The sequence below is a fragment of the Desmodus rotundus genome, chromosome 1 (genome assembly GCF_022682495.2).
Source record: "Desmodus rotundus isolate HL8 chromosome 1, HLdesRot8A.1, whole genome shotgun sequence".
Taxonomy (NCBI): Eukaryota; Metazoa; Chordata; class Mammalia; order Chiroptera; family Phyllostomidae; genus Desmodus; species Desmodus rotundus.
The window spans coordinates 4395704-4419205 of NC_071387.1; the positions used below are offsets into that span (position 1 = coordinate 4395704).

General features: G+C 54.1%; 1 protein-coding gene across 2 annotated transcripts in view; it reads right to left on the bottom strand.

The window, feature by feature from the left end:
• Positions 1-4183: 4183 nt before the first annotated feature.
• The window catches only part of FUBP3 (far upstream element binding protein 3), a 47877-nt gene continuing 28558 nt past the window's right edge, over positions 4184-23502 (bottom strand). For both annotated transcript variants that reach the window (XM_053919675.2, XM_053919672.1), the window contains exons 8-19: positions 22253-22351; positions 19758-19862; positions 18437-18539; positions 17302-17402; positions 15534-15675; positions 11458-11618; positions 10637-10710; positions 10261-10341; positions 9974-10050; positions 7548-7619; positions 6337-6464; positions 4184-5478 (exon numbers count right to left, since the gene is read on the bottom strand). In XM_053919675.2, coding sequence (XP_053775650.1) covers positions 5470-5478; positions 6337-6464; positions 7548-7619; positions 9974-10050; positions 10261-10341; positions 10637-10710; positions 11458-11618; positions 15534-15675; positions 17302-17402; positions 18437-18539; positions 19758-19862; positions 22253-22351 — 1152 coding nt within the window. In that variant the 3' untranslated portion in view covers positions 4184-5469. The remainder of the gene's footprint in view (positions 5479-6336; positions 6465-7547; positions 7620-9973; positions 10051-10260; positions 10342-10636; positions 10711-11457; positions 11619-15533; positions 15676-17301; positions 17403-18436; positions 18540-19757; positions 19863-22252; positions 22352-23502) is intronic.

Genomic DNA, 23502 nt, shown 5'->3' on the forward strand with positions numbered 1-23502 from the left:
CCGACAGCTGGAAGCGAGGGAGGTTGTGCAGGCATGTTCCTGTTCCCATGCAGCCTTGGTCCCTCCCTGCCCTCGTTCCGGCTGCAGTAGTTGAGTTATCGCGTGGAGACCGCCCCACGTTCTTCCACATTAGCAATGTGCAGTAGCTTGTGCAGTTAGCTCGAAAGGGTTTTCCCTCACGGTATGGTGTCATCTGTCCGTGATGTTCGGAGGACCTTAAGAAACGTGGGCATCGTAAATTAAATAAACCTTAAGTTGCTAACTTTCAAAAACATTTCCTAATGAAGTTTTTCATGATAGGAAATTAGACAATGTAGGAAAAGAAAATAGCCCTGGCTGGTGTGGCTCAGTGGATTGAGCGCAGACCTGTGAACCGAAAGGTCACCAGTTCGATTCCCAGTCAGGGCACATGCCTGGGGGGTGGGTCAGGTCCCCAGCTGGGGGGGTGTGAGAGGCAACCGATCAATGTATCTCTCACACATTGATGTTTCTCTCCCTTTCTCCCTCCCTTCCCCTCTCTTTAAAAATAATTTTTTTTTTAGGGAGAGAAACATCCATGTGTGAGAGATACATTGATCAGTTGCCATCTGAGATAAATATTATTATTATTCTTATTTTTGCTTGAAGAAACTGAGGCAATACCTTCCCTGCATCACTCTGCTATTAAATGGCAGAGGCTGGATTTGAACCAGGAATTTTGCCTCCAGAGTCCACTCAACTATTATTTTCCCAATGTGAAATAGTTTTCACAACCATGGCTTTCAAACATTAGCCTACATAAGAGTGTCCAGGGAGCTTGCTTAAATGCAGAACCCTGTGCCCTTCACCCAGGCAATTTGATTCTGTAAGTTTGGTTTGGAGTCTAGGAAGCTGTGTCTTTTAACTGTGTCAGATCAATGGACACTGTTAAAGGGAAACCCATGTATATCATCAATTTTTAAAACTAAACTTTACATTGAAGTATATTTGTAACATGTATATGGAAAATGCACGCATCCTAGGGGCATAGACGTGTGGGTTTTCTCAAAGCAAGTACACTCACGTAACTCCCCACAGACCGAGATGGAGAAACTGACCAGCACCCGGAACCCTTCCTCACGCCCTTTCCCAGCCACTGCACGCCCACGGCAGCCGCCGTTCTGACCTGTCACTGGCCGTTAGGCAAGTGGGGCCATACAGTACATATGCTGGCTCCTTCAGCTCAACATGTTTTCAAAAAAGATTTTATTTATTTTTTAGAGAGAGGGTAAGGGAGGGAGAAAGAGGGGGAGAGAAACTTTGATGTGCAAGAGAAACATCCATCAGTTGCCTCTCACACACCCCCATCTGGGGGCCTGTACCCACAACCCAGGCATGTGCCCTGACTGGGAATCAAGCCCGCAACCCCTCAGTTCACAGCACCCACCAGCCAGGGCTCCACTCGACATAACGTTTGTGAGATTCATCCGCGCCGTAGCATGTGATGGCAGTTCATTTAGTTTCAATGCACTATAATGTTCCATTGTACAAACTCTTAACTTCCCCATTAAAAAAATGATTGACTGTAGTAGTGCACATGTAGGGCCTGACCCGTGGTTGGCACGTGACACTAACTTTTTAGGGCAGTTTCTCCATTCTGTCAACTACTGCACTTGGTGGTGACTGCAGTGTCCCCTACTTGACCGTGAGCCCCTTGTGGGCATCCGCTGTGCTCTCGGGGGAGGCCCTGGATGCAGTGCAGCAGAGAACTTGGCACAGAATTGGCCCCTGCACACTAAGCTTCTGACTGTGAGCCCTCCTTTGTAAGAGAGAGAGGCTAGTCCTGACTACCTCCCCGGGTGTGGAGACCCGACAAAAGAGATGCCTGGGGAAGGCCAGAGCTCCCTTGGTAGATGCTTCTGAGAGCCCTCAGGACAAAGACCAGTGAGGGTTCCCATTGTCTCGGCGGTTCAGTTTCACTTCCCTTTCTACCCCACACGAGACGCAGACCCAGGGCCAGCACCCCCTGTGGAATCGCGTGTCAAGCCACTTTCTGGCCATTAATCTCTAAGAGTCTATCAGGACCATTTGCATTAGCCCATCTCAAAAAACCCCCAGCTGGGCCCCAGTGGACCAGAGGTGGGGCTCAGAAACTGCGCCGCTGTAGCCAGCTGGAAGCTGAGTCTTCGTGGTGTCCCGACGCCCTCGTGGATCAGGCCCTGCAACGGGCCCTCTGGGCGCCAGCCCCTACTGTGGGGCTGTAGGACATCATGGATGGCCACCACTTGAGAAGGGCACTGGAAAGGCACTTCTTCCAACCTTGTGACAGGTCAAGGGTGTCGATGGAGGCACACTGGCTAGAGAATTCCCCACTCCCGGCCCCCAGGCTTAGGTGGGTTGGAAACAGCCCAGCTGGGTCCTTGAATAGTGAACTTGGGTGGCTGGCAGAGACCTAGTGTTGATGTGTGGTGGAGGGTGGGAGGTAAGGCAAGAACTCCGAAGACAGACTGGGCCCCGCCCCGCCCCCTGCCTCCCCAAACACACAGGCTGTCCTTTCAGTGATGACCACGCAGCTTTCTTAATGGAACACAATCGCTGAACTTGGTACATTTCGAGCACTTTAGCCTTCCAGGACACCAGACTGCTGATGAAAACCATCTTCCGTGGGCGCCATGTTAATGAGGCCAAATTTCATATGCTTGCAAACTTTCCCCCCCGCCTCCTGCTGTATTACACCCCGCCGTCCCCCCTCGATAAAAGGTTGCATCAGAGAGAGAGAGAGAGATTTCCATAATTTATAGTATGGGCATTTCACTGGGGACAAGCGCTAATCTGTACTTACCGATACATTTAAGAAAATGCATCCTCCCGCAAGCCTGCACCATTTATGACTCTTGGCACAAACCACAATGCTCAGTCTTCAATTAAGGGACACCTTAGGGTTCATTATCACACAATCGCTCCCTGTGAACCATGCCAAATGCTGTTTTGGCACGGAGCTTGGAAGATGAATTAGAAGGAAGTCTTCTCTGTAATGCCCTCTCCCTAATTCCCATCCCCATCATCAGCGTTTATGCCCTCCTCTTGCTCAACCCCCTCCTTCTTTTCAAGTGGCTTTTACTATTCAATTTCTCAACGTCAAACTCGATTCTCTAGAGGTGTAGTTAAAGATGCCCTCTCTTCTGTTTGTCTTCCGGCTCTCACAGGCCTCCGAATGGCTGCAGATGGGCTGCTCTCCACACCCCTTTTTGGCCTAAAGGAGCCACAGATGCTTGTTCCCCCTCCTCTGAGAGCTTCGGGTAGAGAAAAGAAAGGGACCAGAGCTGGGAACACACCCGAGCACGAGCCACAAGGAGGGATCCCAACAGGGTCCTGCCAGCACCCCACATCTGAACGAAGGCACAACACTTGCGTGAGGCCGGCAGCAGAGGCAGGGCGAGCTCAAGTGTTGAAGTCAGGTGCTGGGTCCAAAGCCAGGTGCTTCCATCAACAGGAAAGGAAGGGGAGAAGAGGAGATGAAGGCTGAGCTTTATTCCTCAATATCCTTCTAGTCCAGGGCCACACTGCCCTCATGTGTCCTGAAACCAGAGGCCCCCCAGGATTTAACCCTACGGGTAAGGACACCTGTTTTATGTTTTCTTAGTGAAAACAGCAACAACAAAATGAGCCCTTGCTGGCACTTTCTAGCTCTCCCAGCAACCCAGGGCTGACGGAAGTCAGCCACAGGCTGAGTGTTGGGGATGGGCGCGAGTGGGTCACAGGAGCTGCAGCCAGAGAAACAGGTGGCAGGCCACCTTGGCAGGCAGCAGCCAGTGCACGAGGCCACCAGGGGTTCAGTCCTAGTTTTCCAGGCAGGTGGCAGGTGGTGCTGACTCGGTTCCAGGAAGGCATGCTCATCCTACCTGACTCTCTTCTACGGCTCTTCAGCCCCACTTACCCCCCCGAGGACACTGTTCCTGACTTTGCTGTGCCACACCCATGGCCAGAGAGGCGCTGATTCGTGACAGGTAAGAGGGAGGGGCTGACAGTGACCTAGGCGCCCAAGTCGAAGTGTCAAATTATACAAAGCCATTAAAATAAAATTAGCTTGATGAAGTAGCTAGAAATCTGGGTCGTGCACAGACTGAGTCGGGTGACAGGCTAAGAGCCCTCACTTCTGGTTTCGGGGGCAGCAGGTAAGGGGTGGCGGGAGGGACAAGCAAATGGAAAGCAAACGGACTCAAAATACTTCACCCACAAGATGTCTTGTGGAAATTTTATTATATAGAGTGTAAAATGAATTGTCAGTCAAATAAAAAGACCACTTTCTTTAAAACAACATGCATAAGATTTCCAATGGCCTTTTTTAATAGTTAGACATTTCAAGCATTTATAAGGAAAACAAGGAGAAAAAACAAACTGTAACTTTAGTACATTTCAAACGGAATGTCTCCCAGGTCAATTAAAAATGCAAGAAAAAATAGCTTCAAGTCTGTTTTTCTTTCCTTTAAAAATACATGTTATCTGTACAAGATACACTACAGTAAACACTGGAAATATTATCCCTTTTATTAAATCAAAATTATTTAATTCGTGTTGTGGTTAATACTAGATTTATTTATTCATCTAGTTAATCTGACAAATATTAAAAAATATTTAAAAGAAAAAAGCAAAGAATGCTTTGGAATTAAAAAATAGTTACTACATTTTTATGCGGTTTAATGTTCCACAGTGTTAAAAGTTATATTGAATTTCTTTTTAATATTAAAAATAACAGTATATTTCTGAGAGAATAGAGAAAGGTTTTTTGTTTTGTTTTTAAAACAAGCTTGGAGGTCTTAGATACACAATTTCAAAGGTAATGGAGACATGAAAAAAACATGCTAGACACATGAACACATTTTTATATTACCCTTAGAACTCTAGAAATTATACAGACCCTATAAAACGCCCCCCGACCCCTGCTGGACAGCAGTACAGTTCTCTGTCTCAATTCAGAATTCACATAATTAATTACAATACATAATAGTTCAGTTTTTTAAAAAAATGCAATAAAACCAGACAGCCAAAGGTACAAGAAATTAGAAGTAAAACATTTAATGAATTTACATGTTTAAGAACATTTAAATATTGTTTAAAAAATTTTAAAAATAATTTGTTACATACCACCTAAGACTTCCAAGCCACTTTCTGTTGCAAAAGAAACTGTAAATAAAAAGACACGCAAAAAACCCAAAACAAAACAAAAACAAAAACACACCAGTTGAAATGTCACTGTTATGAGGCACATTCTGCTGCCTGAATTTGCAGATATTGCTCCAAAAAAATACCGGAGCTTCCACATTTGAAATAACAAACAAAAATTATCAGCAAGTTTTAGTGACTAATTTCCTGATTTTTAGAAAAATTCTGTTAATAGTGTTTCACAGAACAAAACAAAGGTTCTTCATCAAAATGTTTGCAAATCTAAAAACCTCTGTTACAAACAGGTTCCCGTTCACAATGATTTTGGGGGCGCCGCTGGCTGCCGTCCTAGTGTTCCTGTGGGAGGGAGGGGAGAGAAGTCAGCCGGCGGCGGCGGCGCCCTCCCAGGGCTTGTGTCCAGTCTGAGGCTCTGTGTCAACAGGGTGCCCCTCCCGTCTCCCTCTATAGCGGAGCACACAAACCAGGTGTCTCCCACTTTCCCTCCAGCTGGGGCTCTGGCCCAGTACAACCTCGCTTGAAGCGCGGGTCCCAGGGCCCTCCGTGGGGGTTACTGGGAAGGGGAAAGGCGAGTGAGCTGGTGATACTTCTCCTCGGGGTCACCCACCAGCCGGGACACCTGCTTCCACAGCACCCAGGCACAGAGGGCCAGTTTGGCAGTGAGGTGGCCAATCAGCTTAGGTCTGGAGCCTCTGCTAAACGACATATTGTCCCCGGGGACCCATGTGGCATCAGGTCCCCTGAAACATGCCCTGCGGGAGCATCTGGCCCCCTTCTCTCCGTGAATAAATGCGTTTTTGGCCTCTACTGAACAGAGCCCTCCAGGGCTCCCGCTGGATGGGGAAGTGCTGGCGCTCTGCCCTGCCCCACCTTCAGAGGCTGTGGACCAGCCCTGCTCGAGCAGCCCCTCACTGCAGACCACAGGCTGCAGCAGCCACCTGGTCACACCACCCCCTCTAAGGGCATAGTGGGCTGTGAGCTTCACAGTTGCCACTCACCGGGCCACGCTTGCTGGGAGTCATCTGAGCTTGGCATTCTCATACACAGTTGGGGAAACTAAGGCCCAGAAGGAGAAATGGAGTGCCACTCAGCTCCGCGGCCTCAGGCCTGGGTCTGAGGGAGGACCAGGCACGTCCTTGGAAGGGCCACCCAACCAACTCCTCTCCTTTGCGGGGTCTGGGCGGGCTGGCTACACACCTGGCTGTGGGCCTGAGCTTGCCCTAGCGTCTGCCCGTAGAAGGCGGCCTGCTGTCGGTAGTACTCCGCCCAGGCCATCGTGTAGTCTGGCGGGGAGCTGGCCTGAGGAGCGGCACTGGCAGCGTGACCTGATGGACGAAGGGAAAGACAGGGCTCATCAGGGCGGGGTCACACTGAGTGGGGTCAAGGACACTGGGAGGGATCCCTTCTTAAAAGACGTAGGCGTCCAGACAGCCCATTGCTCTCTCCCTCCCTTAGGATGTTGGTGGCAGGAGGCCAGAGTGCTGGAGACCAAAGCATGGTCAGCCTCATGTTGCTGCTCTCTGCTCTGCCCTGCAAGACCCTCACGGTGTCTACTCCGAACCCCGTTCTCCGCATCGGTCTGCCTGGCCTGGGGGCGGGGGGGCGGGAGGCAGGAGACAGAGGACAGGGAGGTCCGGGGGAGAGCGACACCTGGACTTTCACTGAGTGTTCCGGGTGATGGTGACCTCCCTCCCTCAGTGCTGACTCAAACACCACACCAGAGTGACTGTTTCTTTGGTGGCCTTTGACCTGAGCTCTTCCAACTCGCCAGTGACATCCCTGAGACTCAAGCCACGTGAGGCACCTCTTCTGCCAACGCCTGAACACCCAGGCTTAGCAGTTCCAGAGAATTCAGGACTAATTTGAAATGATTCACCTGGGGCTTTGGGTTGCTATGGCTAGTTTTCTTCCTCCGTTAAAAAAAAAACAACCCTAGTTTAGTTTCTTAAGGAAACGAGCTTACTTAAGAAAAACAAACATCTCAACACCTGTTCCAACCGCAGGCCCCGGTCCCTGAGCCCCATGGGTCATCTCTCTCCACCTACCATGAACTGGCCAAAAGAACCTGGTGGCGGCTACACAGGCAGGGGACAGGACATGGCCAGTCTGTGCCCTGGCCACGCGGTTCTAAATAGGACCAGAGCAGCGGTCACTGGCGGCCCAGTCGAGGTGCCACACCCCCTGGGCTCCAGAAAGGGGAGAGCGTGGTGGATGAGGGAGGAAGCGAACAGCTGGCGCACACCTCCTCTGACAGACACACGGAAGGGCAGAGTCAGAGGGGAGCATCCACACGAGTGAGACGGGGAAGTGTTAAAGGAGCGAGGTGACAGGGAGCTGTGGGCAGAGAAGGCTGCAGGCATGGGGTTGGGGGGCTGGGGCCTGGTCGTTGGGAGGGCCAATACACTCACTCTGCTTCTTGTAATAGTCTTCCCAGGCCTTGCTGTAGTCGGGCTGGCTGCTCTGTGGCTGGCTCTGCTGGCCTGTGCGAAGAACACGAAAGCAGTCAGGCCCCTGGCCGCCACTTGGCCCCAGCCCCTGGCCTGGCCGCTGACTCTAGGCCCTGCCCTGTGCTGGCTTGCTCGCCCCGGCCACACACCACTGCAGCTCAACCCACGTCCGGTTGCCCAGGAAGAAGGTGGCAGCAGATGACTACACTAACACCAAAGAGGGTCTCCACCCAGGTCCAGGGGGCGTTCGCACAACTGAGATCCCCTGGAAGCTGGGGCTGGGCAGCCGCTGCCCCTCAAGGGCGACTGCACGAACAGCCACCACCCTCTTCAGACAGGGACCGGAACTGCAGGGGAGCAGAGCCTGAGGGCCAGATGGACTGTCCGCTAAGCTCCCTGGATGGACCTCCCAACGGGACAGAGGCCAAATGGCGCTGGGCACACTTCACCTGTCCCTTCTGTTCAGGGACTGGTGGTGTCACCTCTGCACAAGCACAGCTGCAGCACACGCTCAGGACACCGTCCAGAGACTGAGCTCCTGGTGGAGACAAACGAAGCCCCTCCGTAAGGGGCTGTCAGGCACCCGACACAACCTAGCCTTTTGCCTTTTGAGGTTGGCGCAGGGGACAGGACTAGCTCGCTCCCGCCTCCCCTTCCTGTGTACGCCGGTGCCTTCTCAGTGCAGCAGGGGCGTAGAGATGGGTGGGCGGGCGGGCAGCCCCTGCCTGCCCAGGCACATGGAGAGCATGGAGGATGGCCTGGCGCCAAGCCGACACCTCGTTTTCTGCCCACTTCAGGCTGGCTGCGTGTCCACCTGCTCAGGCCCTTTCAGTGACTTGTCCGCAGTGAGGCCAGCCCACAGCGGCACGAAGGACAGGCCAGCAGGCGTGTTGCACAGCACACGTGTCCCCACAGGTGAACACCCTGAGGACAGCAGAGGGGCGTGGGGATGCGGGCGATGGGGTGTGGCGTGGGCTGGGGAGGGCACAGAAGGGGAGCAGCCCCTTTCCTCCTGCTCTCCCACCAGGGCAGGCAGGAGCATAGAACTGGGGGACCTGGCCTGGGGAAGGCCAGGCATGAGGGGTGTGGGCAGCCACATGTCCATCCTCGGACATGGAGGGTGTGGGCCAGCAGGGCTTCTTTTTAAAGCCAGATCTCACCGACCAAACCCAATTCTCAATCTGCAACCCCCACCCCGAGTAAACCAACTGAGCTCCCCGAAAGATGGAGGCCGGCGAACAGAGGCCGGAACCAGGCAGGCCCTGTGTCTTCTCCCTCAGCCCAAAGGCCCGGCTCCTCTCCCCAGCCTCGGGCCTCCGCAGAACCATGCCCCCAAGGTCAGTGTCCCTGGGCGTCAATGTGAAGATGTGCCCAAGCTTAGGGCTTCCCACAGGTCCTGTCCTGGGCAACAGGACAAATGTGAAGTCAACCCCCGGCACCTCACATCTCAGGGTGGTTCTCTAATCGTACGAACAGGAGGAACCTAAACACGACCAGGCACCAGGACCAAGTGCGTCTGGTGACAAGGAACGATGCAATCTAAGTGGTGTTCACAGCGAAGTTTTCAAAAATATTCTATGTGTTTGGGACGTTTAATAAGAAATTCAGTGGGAGAAAAGGAGAAAATACAACCGCGTGATTTCAGAGCCCGGAGAAGGTGGAACATGCCCGAGGCCGCCCAGCTCTGGCCTCCTGACCCCGCAGGGCGCCCGAACTGGCCTTGACCAGGGTCTGGGGCAGGGCTGCCCCACTAGCATGCTGCTCAAAGGGAAAGGCGCAGCCCCAAACCCCGGGCTCATTCTCTGTGCTCAGCTGTGACACCGGCCTGTGGTCCAGCACGCAGTCAGGACACTCTGCAGACACACGAACAATGCCACAGACACACGAGCAATGACACGCACACACGCACACACGCACCCTCTCGATTCCCAGACTGTGCAAGATGGGCTCTGCCAGCAACAGGCCCAAGACTGAGGCTCAGAGTGAACATGGGGCAGCAGCGCGGGTGTGGGCTTTGTTCCCACAAGGGCCCCCTTCTTCAGTTTCCTCGGAGTCGCTCACCAGAGCTGACTCTCTAGCACGTACTTCCCGAAAAGTTCGGGAGACAGGAGGAGCCTTAAGATGGCGCTGACCATCTTAGAAGAGAGGAAGATGACACCTTGCAGTCAAAGGAGGGGACTGGCAGGGCACCCAGCAAGCTGGGGGCTGCTTCGGAGAGTACAGGGTGAGGGGCAGAGCACAGGCTGGGGGACAGAGGGCAGCAAGCCCAGCCCAGCTGCAGGCCTTTGGCAGAGCTGGAATGAGACCATTTCAGATGCACCAGCCCCTCGAGCCCTTTAAGTGAGAGGCAGGGGGGCGCACAGCCCCTCCTCCTTGGGGAAACTCACCTGGGACCTGCTGTGCTGGCTGCTGCCACGCCTGGTAGGTGCTGCCCCAGCCCTGGGTCAGGAAGGCCGGAGGACCACTGTGGAGGACAGTCACTTGTTCTAGTGGGGGCCACACCCCCCTGACCTCAGTCCACTTCCCGCCAATCCCACTGTCTGCCGCTTCATCGCTCACCCTCCCCACCCCAGGCGGGCACAATGGGCGGGAGGGGGCCCTGGCAGCAGCCAGGCGGCCACTGCCCTCGTCCTGACTGGGAGCCACACCGACAGGGCAGAAGCACGTCACCGACCTCACAGGGGTGCCGTGGGGGTTTCCGTTGACTTTAGCAGCGATGTTGGGGAAGCACCCTGAGCTCCTCGGAGGAAAGGTGCTGAGAGTGGAAAAAGGAGGTCAAAGGACTGAGGACCCCACAACAGACAGACTTCCGCAGAAACCTCCCCTCCCCCCAGCCCCAGGGGGGTGAGCGCCCTCCAGGGATGCTGTCAGGGACCAAAGCCTATGCCCTCGGGAAGGCTCTCAGCCCAGCACTGCTCAGCAACCTGCGGACCGGCCAGAAGGTCACGGGTGGGAGGGAGAGCGGAGACCTGCCTGTACCCAGATGTCAGGCCTCCAGCTGGCACTGGCAGCTAGAAAGGAGGGCCCTTGGGATGGACAGAAAGACTCACTTTTGGTGAGGGGCGGCAGGAGGTGGGCCGAAGGGGCTCTGTCCGAAGGCTCCAGGTGCTCCAAGGCCGGGGCCCTGTGGCGGCGTGGAGGGAACGCTCACTAACTGTCGCGGCACCGCTGCCCACCGCCCGGCCCCCGAGGCAGACCACCGCTTTTGGGGAGACAGGCTCAAGGGGAGTAAAAACACCCTATGGCACTCGCGCTAGCCTTCCTTCCCCACAGCAGATGGGACCGGCAGCAACGGCTCTGCCCTGTGAGCGACCAGGGCCGCTGCGCAGATGACACTGGCACCACACCTGCCCTAGTGTGTCACCCTGGGGGAGGGACCAACCTGCTTGACTCTCCCGTCAACTCAGGCTGGCCCACGGCTCTTTCTGCCACTCTACGTCCCCTTTGAGGTGAGCAGTGGCCAATCTGTCCTCCATCAACACTCCCTTTCTTTATCTGCTTTGAGGTGCCTGAAACTAAAGCCAGAGTCAATGAAAGCCGCCTGCAGGGCCGGCCGCCACGGCCGCGCCGGGGGTGGTGCTGGGGGAGGCTGCTGCCCCCACTGCTCATCTAGCCTGCAGGGGACACGGCTCTAGGGCCTGAGCTGGCGGCCTGGGTGAGTACTGCCAGAAGGCTTCCTTCCGGGCGCCCGGGCCTGGTACCCCTGGGCCCCGACCTTCCCCCTCAGCAAAATGAGAGGGGGTGCCCTCATGTGATGTGAGGCCCGAAAGGCACAGGAAGTACAAGGTTCTGGGGAAAAACAGGTACCTTAGACATCCACCAGAAAATCCAGCTATTAGTAAGCCCGGTGGGGAAAGGACCTTGTACGTACGCCAACTTTCTCATCTATGAGATGTCTGGCCACCTCAATCTGCTGAGGAATCCCCCTGATGGTGAATATCCGCAGGCTGGGGTCGGTGTTGGGAGGGGGGTTCCGCTGCAGCTCCACGTGTGCGCCTGACTGCTGGTTTATGCTTTTGATGTTCTCGCCCCCTGCAGGCAGGAGCACAGGAGAGGAAGGGTAAGTGGTGGGGGGGGGGGGGGGGGCAGGCCTGAAGGTGTGTGGGGCTCTTCTCCAGACTGAAGACGAGGACGGGGTCTTCCCTGCACCTGCCCTCGTCCGGACAACGTGGGTACTTTTTATGGACTTTACGAACACCAGGGCGCTCTCGTCTGCACACCCAGACTTTTGATGGGAAGCTTTTCCTTCTCTCTGAGCCAGGCTGAAGCGACAGACACCAAATGGCACCTGCTGGTTTCTATCTCAATGTCCTCCACAGAGGCCAGGAACGAGGCCCAGGCCCAGGCCCAGGCCCAGGGGTTTGCTCACAATGGAGCTCAGCCCCAGGAGGCTCCCGCCAGCTGGCCCAGGGAACACACTCCATCCTTCTCCGTTGGAGACAAGCGACCTGGTGGCCCCGCCATGGCACACTGGGGGCCCTCGGCCCCAGCGAGGGCCCCTGCTCTGCCACTCTCCCTCCCTCTGCAGGTCAGGCAGACAACCACAGGGCCCAACAATGCCTGGAACCCACCAGGGCCTTGAAAACCCCATCCTGTCACTTCTCAAGTCCCTGCCTTCTCCGTGGGGGGGACAGGTCTAGACAGAGAGGCAGCCGGAGGACGGGGGTCACAGAGGCCTGGGTGGAACCAGGCTAATGAAAATTTAGTTGGATTCTTTGAGAAACCTGTGAGAGCCCCAGTCTCTTAATGAAATTCGCATAACAAAAGCTCCGCCAATATAACAATGGTTTGATTCTTCTTTTGAAATTTCACAGAACTTACAGATTGGCTCCATACAACTGGGGTGGGGGGGGGGCAGAATACAAGGGAAACTTGTAGCAGTTTTTGCAAAAGTGGAAAAAGACAATCTGTGGAAACGCTGGTGCAAGGGACCTGGGCGCCCCAAAGGATCAAAAGTGACAACTAAAGGCCAGTGTCTGTGTCACCCCTGCCCTCCGGAGTCAAAACTAACGTCACATGATATGCGCTCTTTCCTTGTAACACGTCCATAGTCCTTCACACACCCCAACCTGCCCTCCACCCCACCGGCGGGAGGCCTCGGCTGAACATCCAGCCAAGGAGGGGGTGCCTAAGGGACACCCGTCCTCTCCAGGGGACACTACTGGGGTCAATAGCAAAGCTGGAGCCTGGGTCCAGCCACCCTTCCTGCGGGCGATGCGAGCGGCCCTCGAACCATGGGAAGGAGCCCGGGGGCTGCAGGCATTTGGACAAAGCTTTGTTCCAGGTCTGGCGTGGGCAGCATGTTGGTTTAGTTTAGGTGGTTTTACATTCAAAAGCTAATTATAAAAAGGACTCGGCAGACGAAAGTCACATGTGTGTGATTTTCTCCAAGTTTGGCGATGGTTTAAGGACAGTGTCCCTGTGTGGTCCATCTTGGGCGAGCATGCTGGTGTTGGGGACAGCAAGGAACAGTGCGGGACAGCCCCGGGCCTGTCTCCGCTGCCCTTCACTCACAGGGGTGGACTCAGGTTTTTGCCCCGTGAACAGCTTCTTTCCTCGGCAACAGTGCTCTTGGGGAGCAACAAAGAGCAAAGACAGCGGAGACCGCTCTCCGGCACCGCCTGCCTCCACCCAGCTGGCCCCGTGACTGTGCAGTGGGGGCTGGGAGGAGACCCCACAGGCCCCTCCCTGCACTCGGTGCGCAGCCCAGCAGCCCCGCAGGCCCTCTCCCGAGGCCTGTGCCTGCGGAGCATGGTAACAAGGGGAGGCGGCCCCACAAAACTGCCCGGTGCCGGAAGGAGTTAATTTAAGTTTATCTTCCTTCAAAATGAGGTCACCAGCTTGGCGCATGGTGGCTGTCTATAGACTCATTCAGGCAGCCCACTCCATTCTTCCACCTGATGGGGGGCAGAAGTGACCCACCAGGGGCCCCCCAGGCTGGTCGTGAAATCGTAAAGCAATCAATCAAACCTGCTAAAAGGCCGGCTGACAAGAGCAGGGCTGGCCACACTATCTGTCAGCACTGCTGTGTTTATCATGGAAATCCAGCAGCCAGGGGAGGCGCAGCGTCTGTCTGTCCGGGGCTGGGGCTGGGGCTGGGGCCAGGCCGGGGGCGCAGGGCCTGACTGCGTGTGGCGCCCTCCCCTCTCCCTCGCTGCCCCCACCCCAGCCCCACATCTTTCCCAAGGAGGAGGAGCAGCTCCTATCCAGCCCTGGTGGTGGTGGGTGGCATGGAGGGCCCCCCACCCTCCCAACAAAGCTTTTCTAGGCTTCTCCAGGCTGTAACCGGAGCGCTGGGCACAGTGACGGCTCCCTCTGTCGTCACGCTTCCTCTGGCGGATCACTCGGGGTGACTCTGCAGAGGACACGCTGAGAGAGGCTGTCTGTCCTGGGAACGCGAGGGACACTGTCACAGTGAAGACAGCTGGTGTCTAGAGAACAGGCATGTTCGCAGGAAAACCAAGTTGATAAAGATGGCTCTTACAAGACACAGAACCTAGATCTGCCTCTCAAAATAAATAAATAAAGACCCTCGCAGCCACCAGGGTGTGGGGCTGGGTAGTGTGTCTCACCAATCACAGCATCTGGGCGGCTAACGAAGGCCACCAACACTTTCCAGCATGGACACCCTGCCAGAAAATTGAAACACGCCCACATTGTCCACACCACCTCTGAGAACCTCCAAGATGACACAGATGCGGGAGAAGGACGTTTTGTAAGGGCACAAACATGCGGTCAGCGGACAGGGACAAGTGCAGCGGCAGGGCGGTAAGAGAGAGGGTCGGGAGTTCCCAGCCCACGCCAGCTTGTGTGGAGCGCAGTGGCGGCCTCAGCTTGCTGCCACGGTAGACATTCCCAAATCAGGTTCTGTGGGAGAGCCAGCACCCTGCCCCACCACCGCTAAGAGATGCCCCGGGACCACGGGAGCTGGAGAAATTGTGGGGAGAAGGCTATTCCTGAAATACCACACCCAACACCAAAGAGTTATCTGCGGGCACCAAGGCTTTGCTTGGGGCACAGAGAGAAGCTGAGCTGCTGCTGGGGGTGGGGGGGGTGGGGGGAATGGACCGTGAACCACAGATGGGCTCTCAGCGGCCTTTCTCTTTCTTAAGAAAGATTTTATTTATTTATTTTCAGAGAAAGGGGAAGGAGAGAGAGAGAGGGACGGAAATATTGACTGGCTGCCTCTCGCACGCCCCGAACTCAGGACCTGGCCTAGAACCCAGGCATGTACCCTGAATGGGAATTGAACCGGTGACCCTTCAGTTCGCAGGCTGGTGCTCAATCCAGAGCCACAGCAACCAGGGCTTTCGGCAGCCGTTCCTGGTTTTAAGGCAAGGCCAGCCCAGACGAACCAGCCCTGATGGCCTAGAAATGTGCCCGCTCCCTTCCTCGCTTCTCATCAAAAGGTGGGAAGGAGCACACCAGCCATGAACAAGGGTTATATCTAGTCTTCTCTAAAATGCCTAGAAAACAACTAGCAAATCAATTTTTATTTCCCTCCGCAGGGTGTCTGTGACGCGCGGTAAATGGGCTGAAAGGGTAAAAACCGTTTTCACACGTGGTGTCAACAAAGACCAAGCACCCAAATCCAGGAAGGAAGAAAGCAATCTTCGCTGGAGGAAATTATCTTTACTGCTCTTCTAAGTTCCTTTGGAGGCAAGCTGATTACTGATCAGCTGATAGACAAACATTCAAAGGCAAATGTTCAGCCTTTCCAGCAATTAGGCTGCTTTAAGAGGCGGTGGGTCTCTCTTGTCACCTGTCCCCATGCTCTGCCCCCACTCATGAGAAGACCGCACAAAGAAGGACTCCCGCAGAAGGCGGCTAACGCCAGAGACAAGCGTGGCGAACAGCCCTGCCCTCGTGCTCCGGAGGCGTGTGAGCTGTCTGCTCTCAGGTAAGCAGGTGGGGGGGGAACCAGCAACCCCAGCTGCTGCCTCCTACCTTTGCCAATGACAAGGCCACACTTGTCTGCTGGCACTGTGTAGGTTATCTCCTGGATGCCACCAGGGGTTCCCAGGCTCCAGTCGCCACGGCCACGGCCTCGTCCTCTGGCCACTGCAAGGCCTCCAAAGCCGTCTCTTTCCTGGGAAAGGAGCAAAGCTTAAGTGAAGATTCCTGCCACTGCCACCAGCGCCACTTTCCGCCTCCAGGGAAGAGGCTCGCCGGCAGGATGTAGTCAAAGCCGCGCACCAGCACCCGCGCATCGCTCCACATCTCGGGCTCCGAAGCGCTCTCAGATGCAGAATGAACACAAATCACGGGTGCGGTGCCCTCAGCGAGCACGTGTGCGGGTAAGTGCACGTGGTTACAGAAACAGCAAACACAGACCCGAGGAAAACAGTGGTCGGTCAGGCGGCAACTCCCGGGCCCAAAGCCCAGCGCCCTTCTCCCCGGAGTCTGCATCACTGGGCCCTAACCTACAGGGTCAGGAGTTGATTTTCTTCTCAATGCTGAGACTGCTCCTTCGGGGGGCTCACACATGCTGGGCCTACCAGAAGCCAGACAGTAGCTGCCAAAAAGCTGAGGCCACTTGAAGTGACATGTGAGTGACAACGCATGATTTCTGACCTTCCCCTGACCACGCTGCTATAAAGAACAATTCAGACACTGCTACATGAGTCAGAACACCTTTCAATTTAACCAGCACGAAGGATAAAAGGATTTTGAAAGGACACCTGGTTGTCCTGCTCCCCGGAAGAGGGAGGGAACCCGCCGGGCTGGAGCACACAGTATGGGGCTGGAGCCACCGCTGACCATTCTCACACAGTCCCCCAGCGGAGAGCAAACCCCCACCCGACAGCCAGCAGAGGACGATTCCTTTCATCTGAGGGCAACAAATGTCATTCCAGGCTTTGTCCCGAGTCTCTCTGAGGCTGCAGCACTAAAATCTTTTCAATGTGGAGGGAAAACCTAGTTGAGCTGAGAGCAACTTTCATGGGAGGGAGAAGCTGAACAGAGGCCCAACATGGTGTAGAGACATTCGGCAAAACCCACTCCTATTGATGAAGAGAGAGTGCGCACTCCCCAGAATCCAAGCCCACAGAAAGCAGAGACTGCTAGAGGGCATTCTTCTGCCCTCCGCTTTGACGAGGGACAAATAGAGTGAACGGGTAGTTCAGGGACTGACGTTAATGCGTGCAGCCCACGCCCTGGGTGTGCCACAGAGTGTCCCGGACGGACGCTTTGCACAGCCCTCGAAGTTCCGGGTCCATGCACTGCCTACTAAAAAGGAGGCAAGACTCTTTAGTGACTCTTTCGGAACTTGTCTAACCCTAAGATTCACCTGGGACTCTGGTTGAGACCCACACCCGTCTTGGGGACTCGGGTTCCAAAGGTCGGGGCAGGGGTCTACAAAAGTGCCCTTCCAGCACGTACTCCCAGGTGACTTAGGTGATCTGGTGCGAAACCCCCCACGTTGCTGAGAATACTTGGCCAAGAGAAGTTCAAAGACCCATCCAAAGTCACATAGCTAATGGCAGAACTGGGACGACAATTTCCAATTTCTTGCTTTCTTCAGCTCCAAACGTTCCCAAACTTCCTTAGTCCTGCCTAGCTGGGGGACGTGCCAGCCCATCATCAGTTACGGTGGTGGCCTGCAGCAACTGGCACAGGGGCAGGAGGAGGGGGCTACTCTAGGTGCTGCCCCGGAGCCCCACGCGGCCCCTGCCGCTGCAGCACGTGAGGTCCCTGAACACAGAGCCGGACCCACCTGGGCTGTAAGAATAAGCTCGTTGATGACGTGGGCTGCGTGCTGGCATCGGTCGGGGGGCCCCATGACCTGGGCAGCTCTCTCCGGACTAATACCATCATCTGTGGAACAACGTGAGAGGTGGTGTTAGGAAAGCTCAACTTTAGAAAGAGACGAAGGTCACCCTGACTTGCAATCAATATTCCTACCAATGCCAAAGGGGTGGTGAGATCTGGGCCCTTCGTCTAGGGGAAGGTGCGCGGCTGCGTCTGGCTGTGAGGCCCGTGCCTGAGATCCCGCAGAGGCGGGCATTTAAAGGAGCTATCATTAAAGAAACAAAGCTGAGAACAAACGAACGAAGCCGAGGAAAACAGAGGTGAGCGATGACAATGTGTCCAAAAATCAGCCCATTGTGGTGTCTTCCCGTCTTTAGAGAAATGAGGGAAACAAAGACACTGTAGATAAGTCTGCTTATAAACTAACAGAATTTAAAGGGCTGTTCTTTAGTCTAACATGTTTGTCCTTTTTTAGGATTTTAAGTTACTTTTAATTTATGAGATCAAAATATTTTAGTTTTTATTCATTTTATTTTTTTAATTTATTGATTTGAGAGAGAGAAAGGAAGGGGGAGAGAGGGCAAGAGAGACAAAGAGAAACACTGATTTGTTGTTCCACTTACTTATGCATTCACTGGTTGGTTCTTTGACATGCCCTGACCAGGGATGGAACTCGTGACCTTGGCCTATCAGGACAGCACTCTGACCAACTGAGCCACCCAGTCAGGACAAAGTAACAGGTTTTTTAAAAAAAGCCTTTATGTGGCGAAATTAAAAGCTGGAAAGGCTATGTTGATTTTTCCCAGTTTTACTAGTCTAAGAGGGAAGAGAAGCCCTGGAAACCCTGGGGTGGAGCGTTCAGGCACAGCAAGGGCACCCGGGCCAGCAAACACAAAGAAAGAAATGAGGGCCCAGAGGAGAAACCTAGATTGGTGTGAGAGAGAGAGAGAGAGAGAGAGAGAGAGAGAGAGAGAGACAGAGAGAGACAGAGAGAGACAGAGAGAGAGAGGAAGAGCAGAATGCGAACGGGCTAGCTGCAAAGTCCGTGTTTTATGAGGTGCTTTATACTCACAGGATTTTTGAAAACAACCAAAACCAACCTGGTTTGAACTGAATCCTCACACCAGCATCATTCTGGATCTTTTTGATCATTTCCCCGTTTCTTCCTATCACAATCCCAACAGCAAACCTAGGCACAGACACCTAAGCGCAGAGAAACAGAACCTCGTCAGAGCTTCCGGCAAACCCAGCTTCCCTCAACGGGTGTGTGTGCGAGTACAATATAACTGGAGTTTTACTACAGTGCATTCTTGGAAGTGATAGGATTAAGCACATTTTTTCCTTTTAAGAACAATATTGTGGTTAATGATTGCATTTCTGTTAGCTAAATGCATCCAGAAAGTCTGAGATTTGATCAAAATAGTTATAAAAATAAAGAAAAGCAAGAAAAAACTTAGAGATAAAAGATTAAAAATGGCAAATTATCTTCCAAATCCTATGAAATAAGCATAAATATATCATACGCATTCATTACACCAAGTCCTTTGAAATGTTTTTCATTGTGGTGAACTTTACGTAATACTCCAGCATCTCAGCCATTCGTGAGAGTGCCATCCAGCAGCAGCACCAAACACGCTCACAATGCTAAGCAGCCCTCCCCGCCAGCCATGCCCCAAACCTTTTCCTCTTCCCCAGCGAAAACAGTACCCATTAAACAGGGACCTCCGCTTTCTACAGCGCCTGGTGACCTCCACTCTATTTTCTGTCTCTATGGATTTGCCTACTCTAGGTATAAGTGGAATCGCACAATATTTCTCTTTCTGTATATGGCTTATTATATAAGCATACTATTTGCAAAGTCCATCCATACGGTAGCATATATCAAAACTTCATTTTGGCCCTGGCCAGGCAGCTCAGTTGGGTAGAGCGTTGTCCCGATACACCAGGGTTGTGGGTTTGATCCCCAGCATACCAGGATCAACCAATGCGTGCATAAATAAGTGGAACAACAAATCAACGTTTCTCTCTAACAATCAGTTTTTTAAAAATTTCTGAAGGACAGATTCTGATGCCATCCCACCTCACCAATACATCTGGCTTCTAAGTTTGATACAATCACAACACAGATCACCAAGAAAACTTGCACTCTGGTCTTCACCTGGGCAGGAGGAGAAGCTCTGAAGCAAAACTTCAGGGCCAGGGGAATGGCCTTGCTCCCTGAAATGCACGCAGCTGTCCCCCTCACTATGGCTGGCTGTCCCAAACCGTCCCCATGCCCACTCTGAGAAGCGAGCGTCCACGCAGGACTGCACAGACGAGACAAAATCAAACTATTTGCTCAAGGTTAAAGAGGCAACAGATGTGTGACCTATGACCTTAACGCCAAGCTCTTTTGCCTACTAACCTGTAATTCAAGCATACCTCTAAACTGCCTCCTCCCGTGCGGGGGGCGAAGTCACCGCGCGCACCTCGAAAGTCAGCTTGGTCTTTCTCTCGGATGATCTCTAGTACCATTTCTCTTGCTTGCTGCATAAACACAGATAAAAGACATTATGGAAAACAAGATGCTAAAAAAACAGACATGACGCCAGGTGAAATTTCAGGAGCGAACACTCTTATGTTGGGCTTGAAGACTCAGAAGGCGCTCAGCTGTGGGAGAAGTCCCTTACTACATCATCATTATCATTATCGTCATCATTACACGGGACAGGGGCAGACTGCTGGTGGGAGTCGCCCATGCCACATCTTCAACAACAGTTTTTACATGGCCCGAAACGCCCAGGTGAGGGCCGACCCTCTTTGAGGCCACAGTAGGGCCAGCATATCTGTGCTGGGCCCAAACTCGATCACTGGTGCCCGGCGGGGCTTCCAGCACGCCACTTCTCAGCGAGGCTCCGACTGGGCCGTTTCTGGAGAGAAGATACTACCGAGGGAGGAGCATCAAGGGAAAGGGCAAGCCCTGGAGCCCAGGAGTGACTTCCAGCCTTCGGAGACCCAGTGTCCCGATCACTGACTGCCAACACAGCCCCCAGGCCTGGCTGTCTCCAAGGCACACTCGGTGTCCTCTCCCCGAAGGACGCAGGCCGCACTTCCTGCGTCAGCCCATCCTGCCGACAGCAGCCCCCACCCCACAGGAAGCTGCAACTGCACGTCACCACCCAAGGTGACGTGGGAACCCAGACAAGTCCTGGTTCTGGAAAAACCAAACCAAACCAAACCCCCCTCGCGTCCACCCCCGAAAGAGCAACGAAAGCCTCAGGACACTGAGAGAACTCTGAATACGCACTGGCTTACGACGACAGGGGACTGCTGTTATTTCTCTGGCCTGGTCTTACAGCACAAAGTCCTCCCTCTTAGGACTGAGGGGTGGAGAGGCACACCACCTGCTACTTACTCACGAACGACAAAGTGAAATGAACAAACGCGTGTGCACAACGGCAAACGACAGGCAAGATGAAGGCATACAGGCATTTGTCATACTATCTTCTCAGTTTTCCTAGATGTTTGAAGTTTTTCATAATAAAAAGTTGGAGAGAGAAAATAAAAAACCCCGAACAACAACTTAGCCTGAACACAATAGCTTCTCCCAAATGAAATATGTGAAATACATTAAAAAGTTTATGATTATTTTCCTGCAAATTCATGAAACATCAATGAAGTAAACAAGCTCTTTGCTCAGGTATTTTTCCTACCAAAGATAAAACCAAAGGTGCCAAGAGAGAAGGCAGGTGTGGAGGGCTACAGGGAGGCGGGCACTCCACTGCCCAGCACCCTCCAATGCCTTCCAGAGAGTTCCCTGATATGGCAGCCGTGGCATCCACAGGCCAGACTGGGTGAGCCAAGTGAGAAAAGATGGGAGGCCATCTGATTTTTACCCAGCCCACCTGTCCCCATTCAAAGTGGTCAGACACTCCGGGGAGGAAGGCCCTGGGGCCTGGCCTGCAGGCGGGCAGGGAAGGGCAGGACTGCTTCACCAATGGGGCCGGCCGAAGGGAGGAAGCCATTTGAATTGCTGGCCCTCAATCACTTTGGAACTTTTCTTTTACGCATGTGCCTTGAAAAACAACAAGGATATCAACTGGAGTTCAGCTGAATGAGTGTTGATTAAGAACTGGGGAAATATTTTGCCAGAGGCTGGTAACCTCCACTTCATCAAAGCCCCAAAGCTCCTATAGAGGAACAGCTGTCGTGATGGACTGGCTCACCCGAGGGCTACCCTAAACGCAGCAAAGGCAAGGCAGGCTGGGCGGGGCGCAGGAGAGTGTGAGCGGATTTCACAGGCATACACACACCCTACCCCTCAGCCCACACACACTCCTGCAGGCTGGAACCACCCCAGGTGAAAGCCCCCACTGCTTTCAGCAACTGCAGCCGGGAGCTCAGGACGCAGGGCACCCGCAAGCCGGGCACACGCAGGCACGGTGGTGTGCTGGCCGGCACCTGCGCTCTCCTCCCACCTCAGCTGCGTGCGCATCTTGCAAAAATGAGCCAGGAGAAAGAGAACAAGCAAATAAAAGCCCAATGGAGCCTGCACCTGAGCTGACCACAGGTTAACAAGTCGAAAACTGCACCTGCTCAACGCTTCGCCATCCAACAAAACCTTCTGCAAATGTTCCGAATACACACGGCCGGTGACAGTAGCCACCACTCTCGCGTGGCTCTTGAGCACTCGAAATATGGCCAGTGTAAACGAGGAACTCAATCTCTACTTACTCTGAATTAAAGAGCCACGTGTGGCCAGTGGCTCTGGTACTCGGCAACACAACCCTAGATTCCTTCCATCTGACAGCCTGAGAAAACAGCCCACCTCAGTTAGAGGAACATCAGTTTCATAGTGTCTTGAACAACACAAAAGCTGAGTTACTGCCAAGTGATACCCCACACCCAGGACCTGCCCCATGCGGTTTCTCTCCTACCTGTACTTTAAACGGGTCTCCCGTCATGCGAAGAGGCTTGTCTGCTCCCGTGGGCAATGGGCCGTCCTGGATCATGACCATTTTCACCCCTGTCCGCTCCTGTGGAGGCACACACACCAGTACAGCGCTCACTGCCAGGCAGGAGTGTGCGGGATGCCGCCCAGGGCTGGGCCGCGCCTGCCCACCACACAACACTGCCCTCTGCCCTGGTCCAGGGAGCTGCCCCAAGAACACCAACATGCGGGCCATGCCAGGGAGTTCCTAAGTGTGAGCTCTTAAGTGTGACAGAGGAACCGCTCCCCAAACTCTCCTCCTTCTCTTCCAGCCCTGAGCTCACCCACATGGACAGGGGCTCTGTTTCTGAACTGCCAGGGTCCCACCGGCTGGGCCCTCGCTTTAACAGTCCCTGGCCAGAGCCAGGGCTCTGCTCTGTGAGGCAGGGCCACTGTGCCCTAGGAGAGGGGGGCTCAGACAGCAGGCTGCCCCCGAGCTGTCCAGAGTGGAGAAGTGGGGGGAGGGGCGGCAACGTTTAAATTCTGAAAAGTCCAAAGCCTGGACTCTGAGGCCACACCAGAGCGCCTTCCCAGGCTGAGGCCTGGGCTAGGAGTGAGCACAGTTGGGCCACGACCCCTGACCTGCAGCCTTAAAAGCCCCGAAGGCCCTGGCTGGTGTGGCTCAGTGGATTGAGTGCTGGCCTCTGAACCAAAGGGTCGTTGGTTTGATTCCCATCAGGGCACATGCCTGGGTTGTGGGCCAGGTCCCCAGTTGGAGGCACGTGAGAAGCAATCACACACTGATGTTTCTCTCCCTCTCTAAAAATAAATAAAATCTTAAAAAAAAAAAAAGGGGGGGGGCCCCGACACCCTGAAGTTAGAGTTTGTTCATAACTACCTTGGAAGCGGAAGTGCTGAACCCGTGGAAGCATGTAAGCCCAGCCCCTCTGTCAGAGTGTGACTGTTGTTGCGTTTAGCTATGGAAACACGCATTTGGTTGCAGGGGCAGCCCGGGGCCTGCCACAAGCACTCAATTCTGCAACACGACTGGTCCCATGTGTCTCAGGGGAGGGGTCCTGGAGCTGACAGCGGCTACTGCACGGAGCATCTGCTCAGGCCCAGGCCTGGTGCGGAGGGCCTTGCTGACACACACAGTCGTGGGTGTTACTGCAGCTTTGTTACCGGCAAGCCTGCCCTGGCGAGGCCCCGGGCCCTGTAAGTGCGTGAACACGTTCAAAGAGGGGAGGGCTGCTGGCT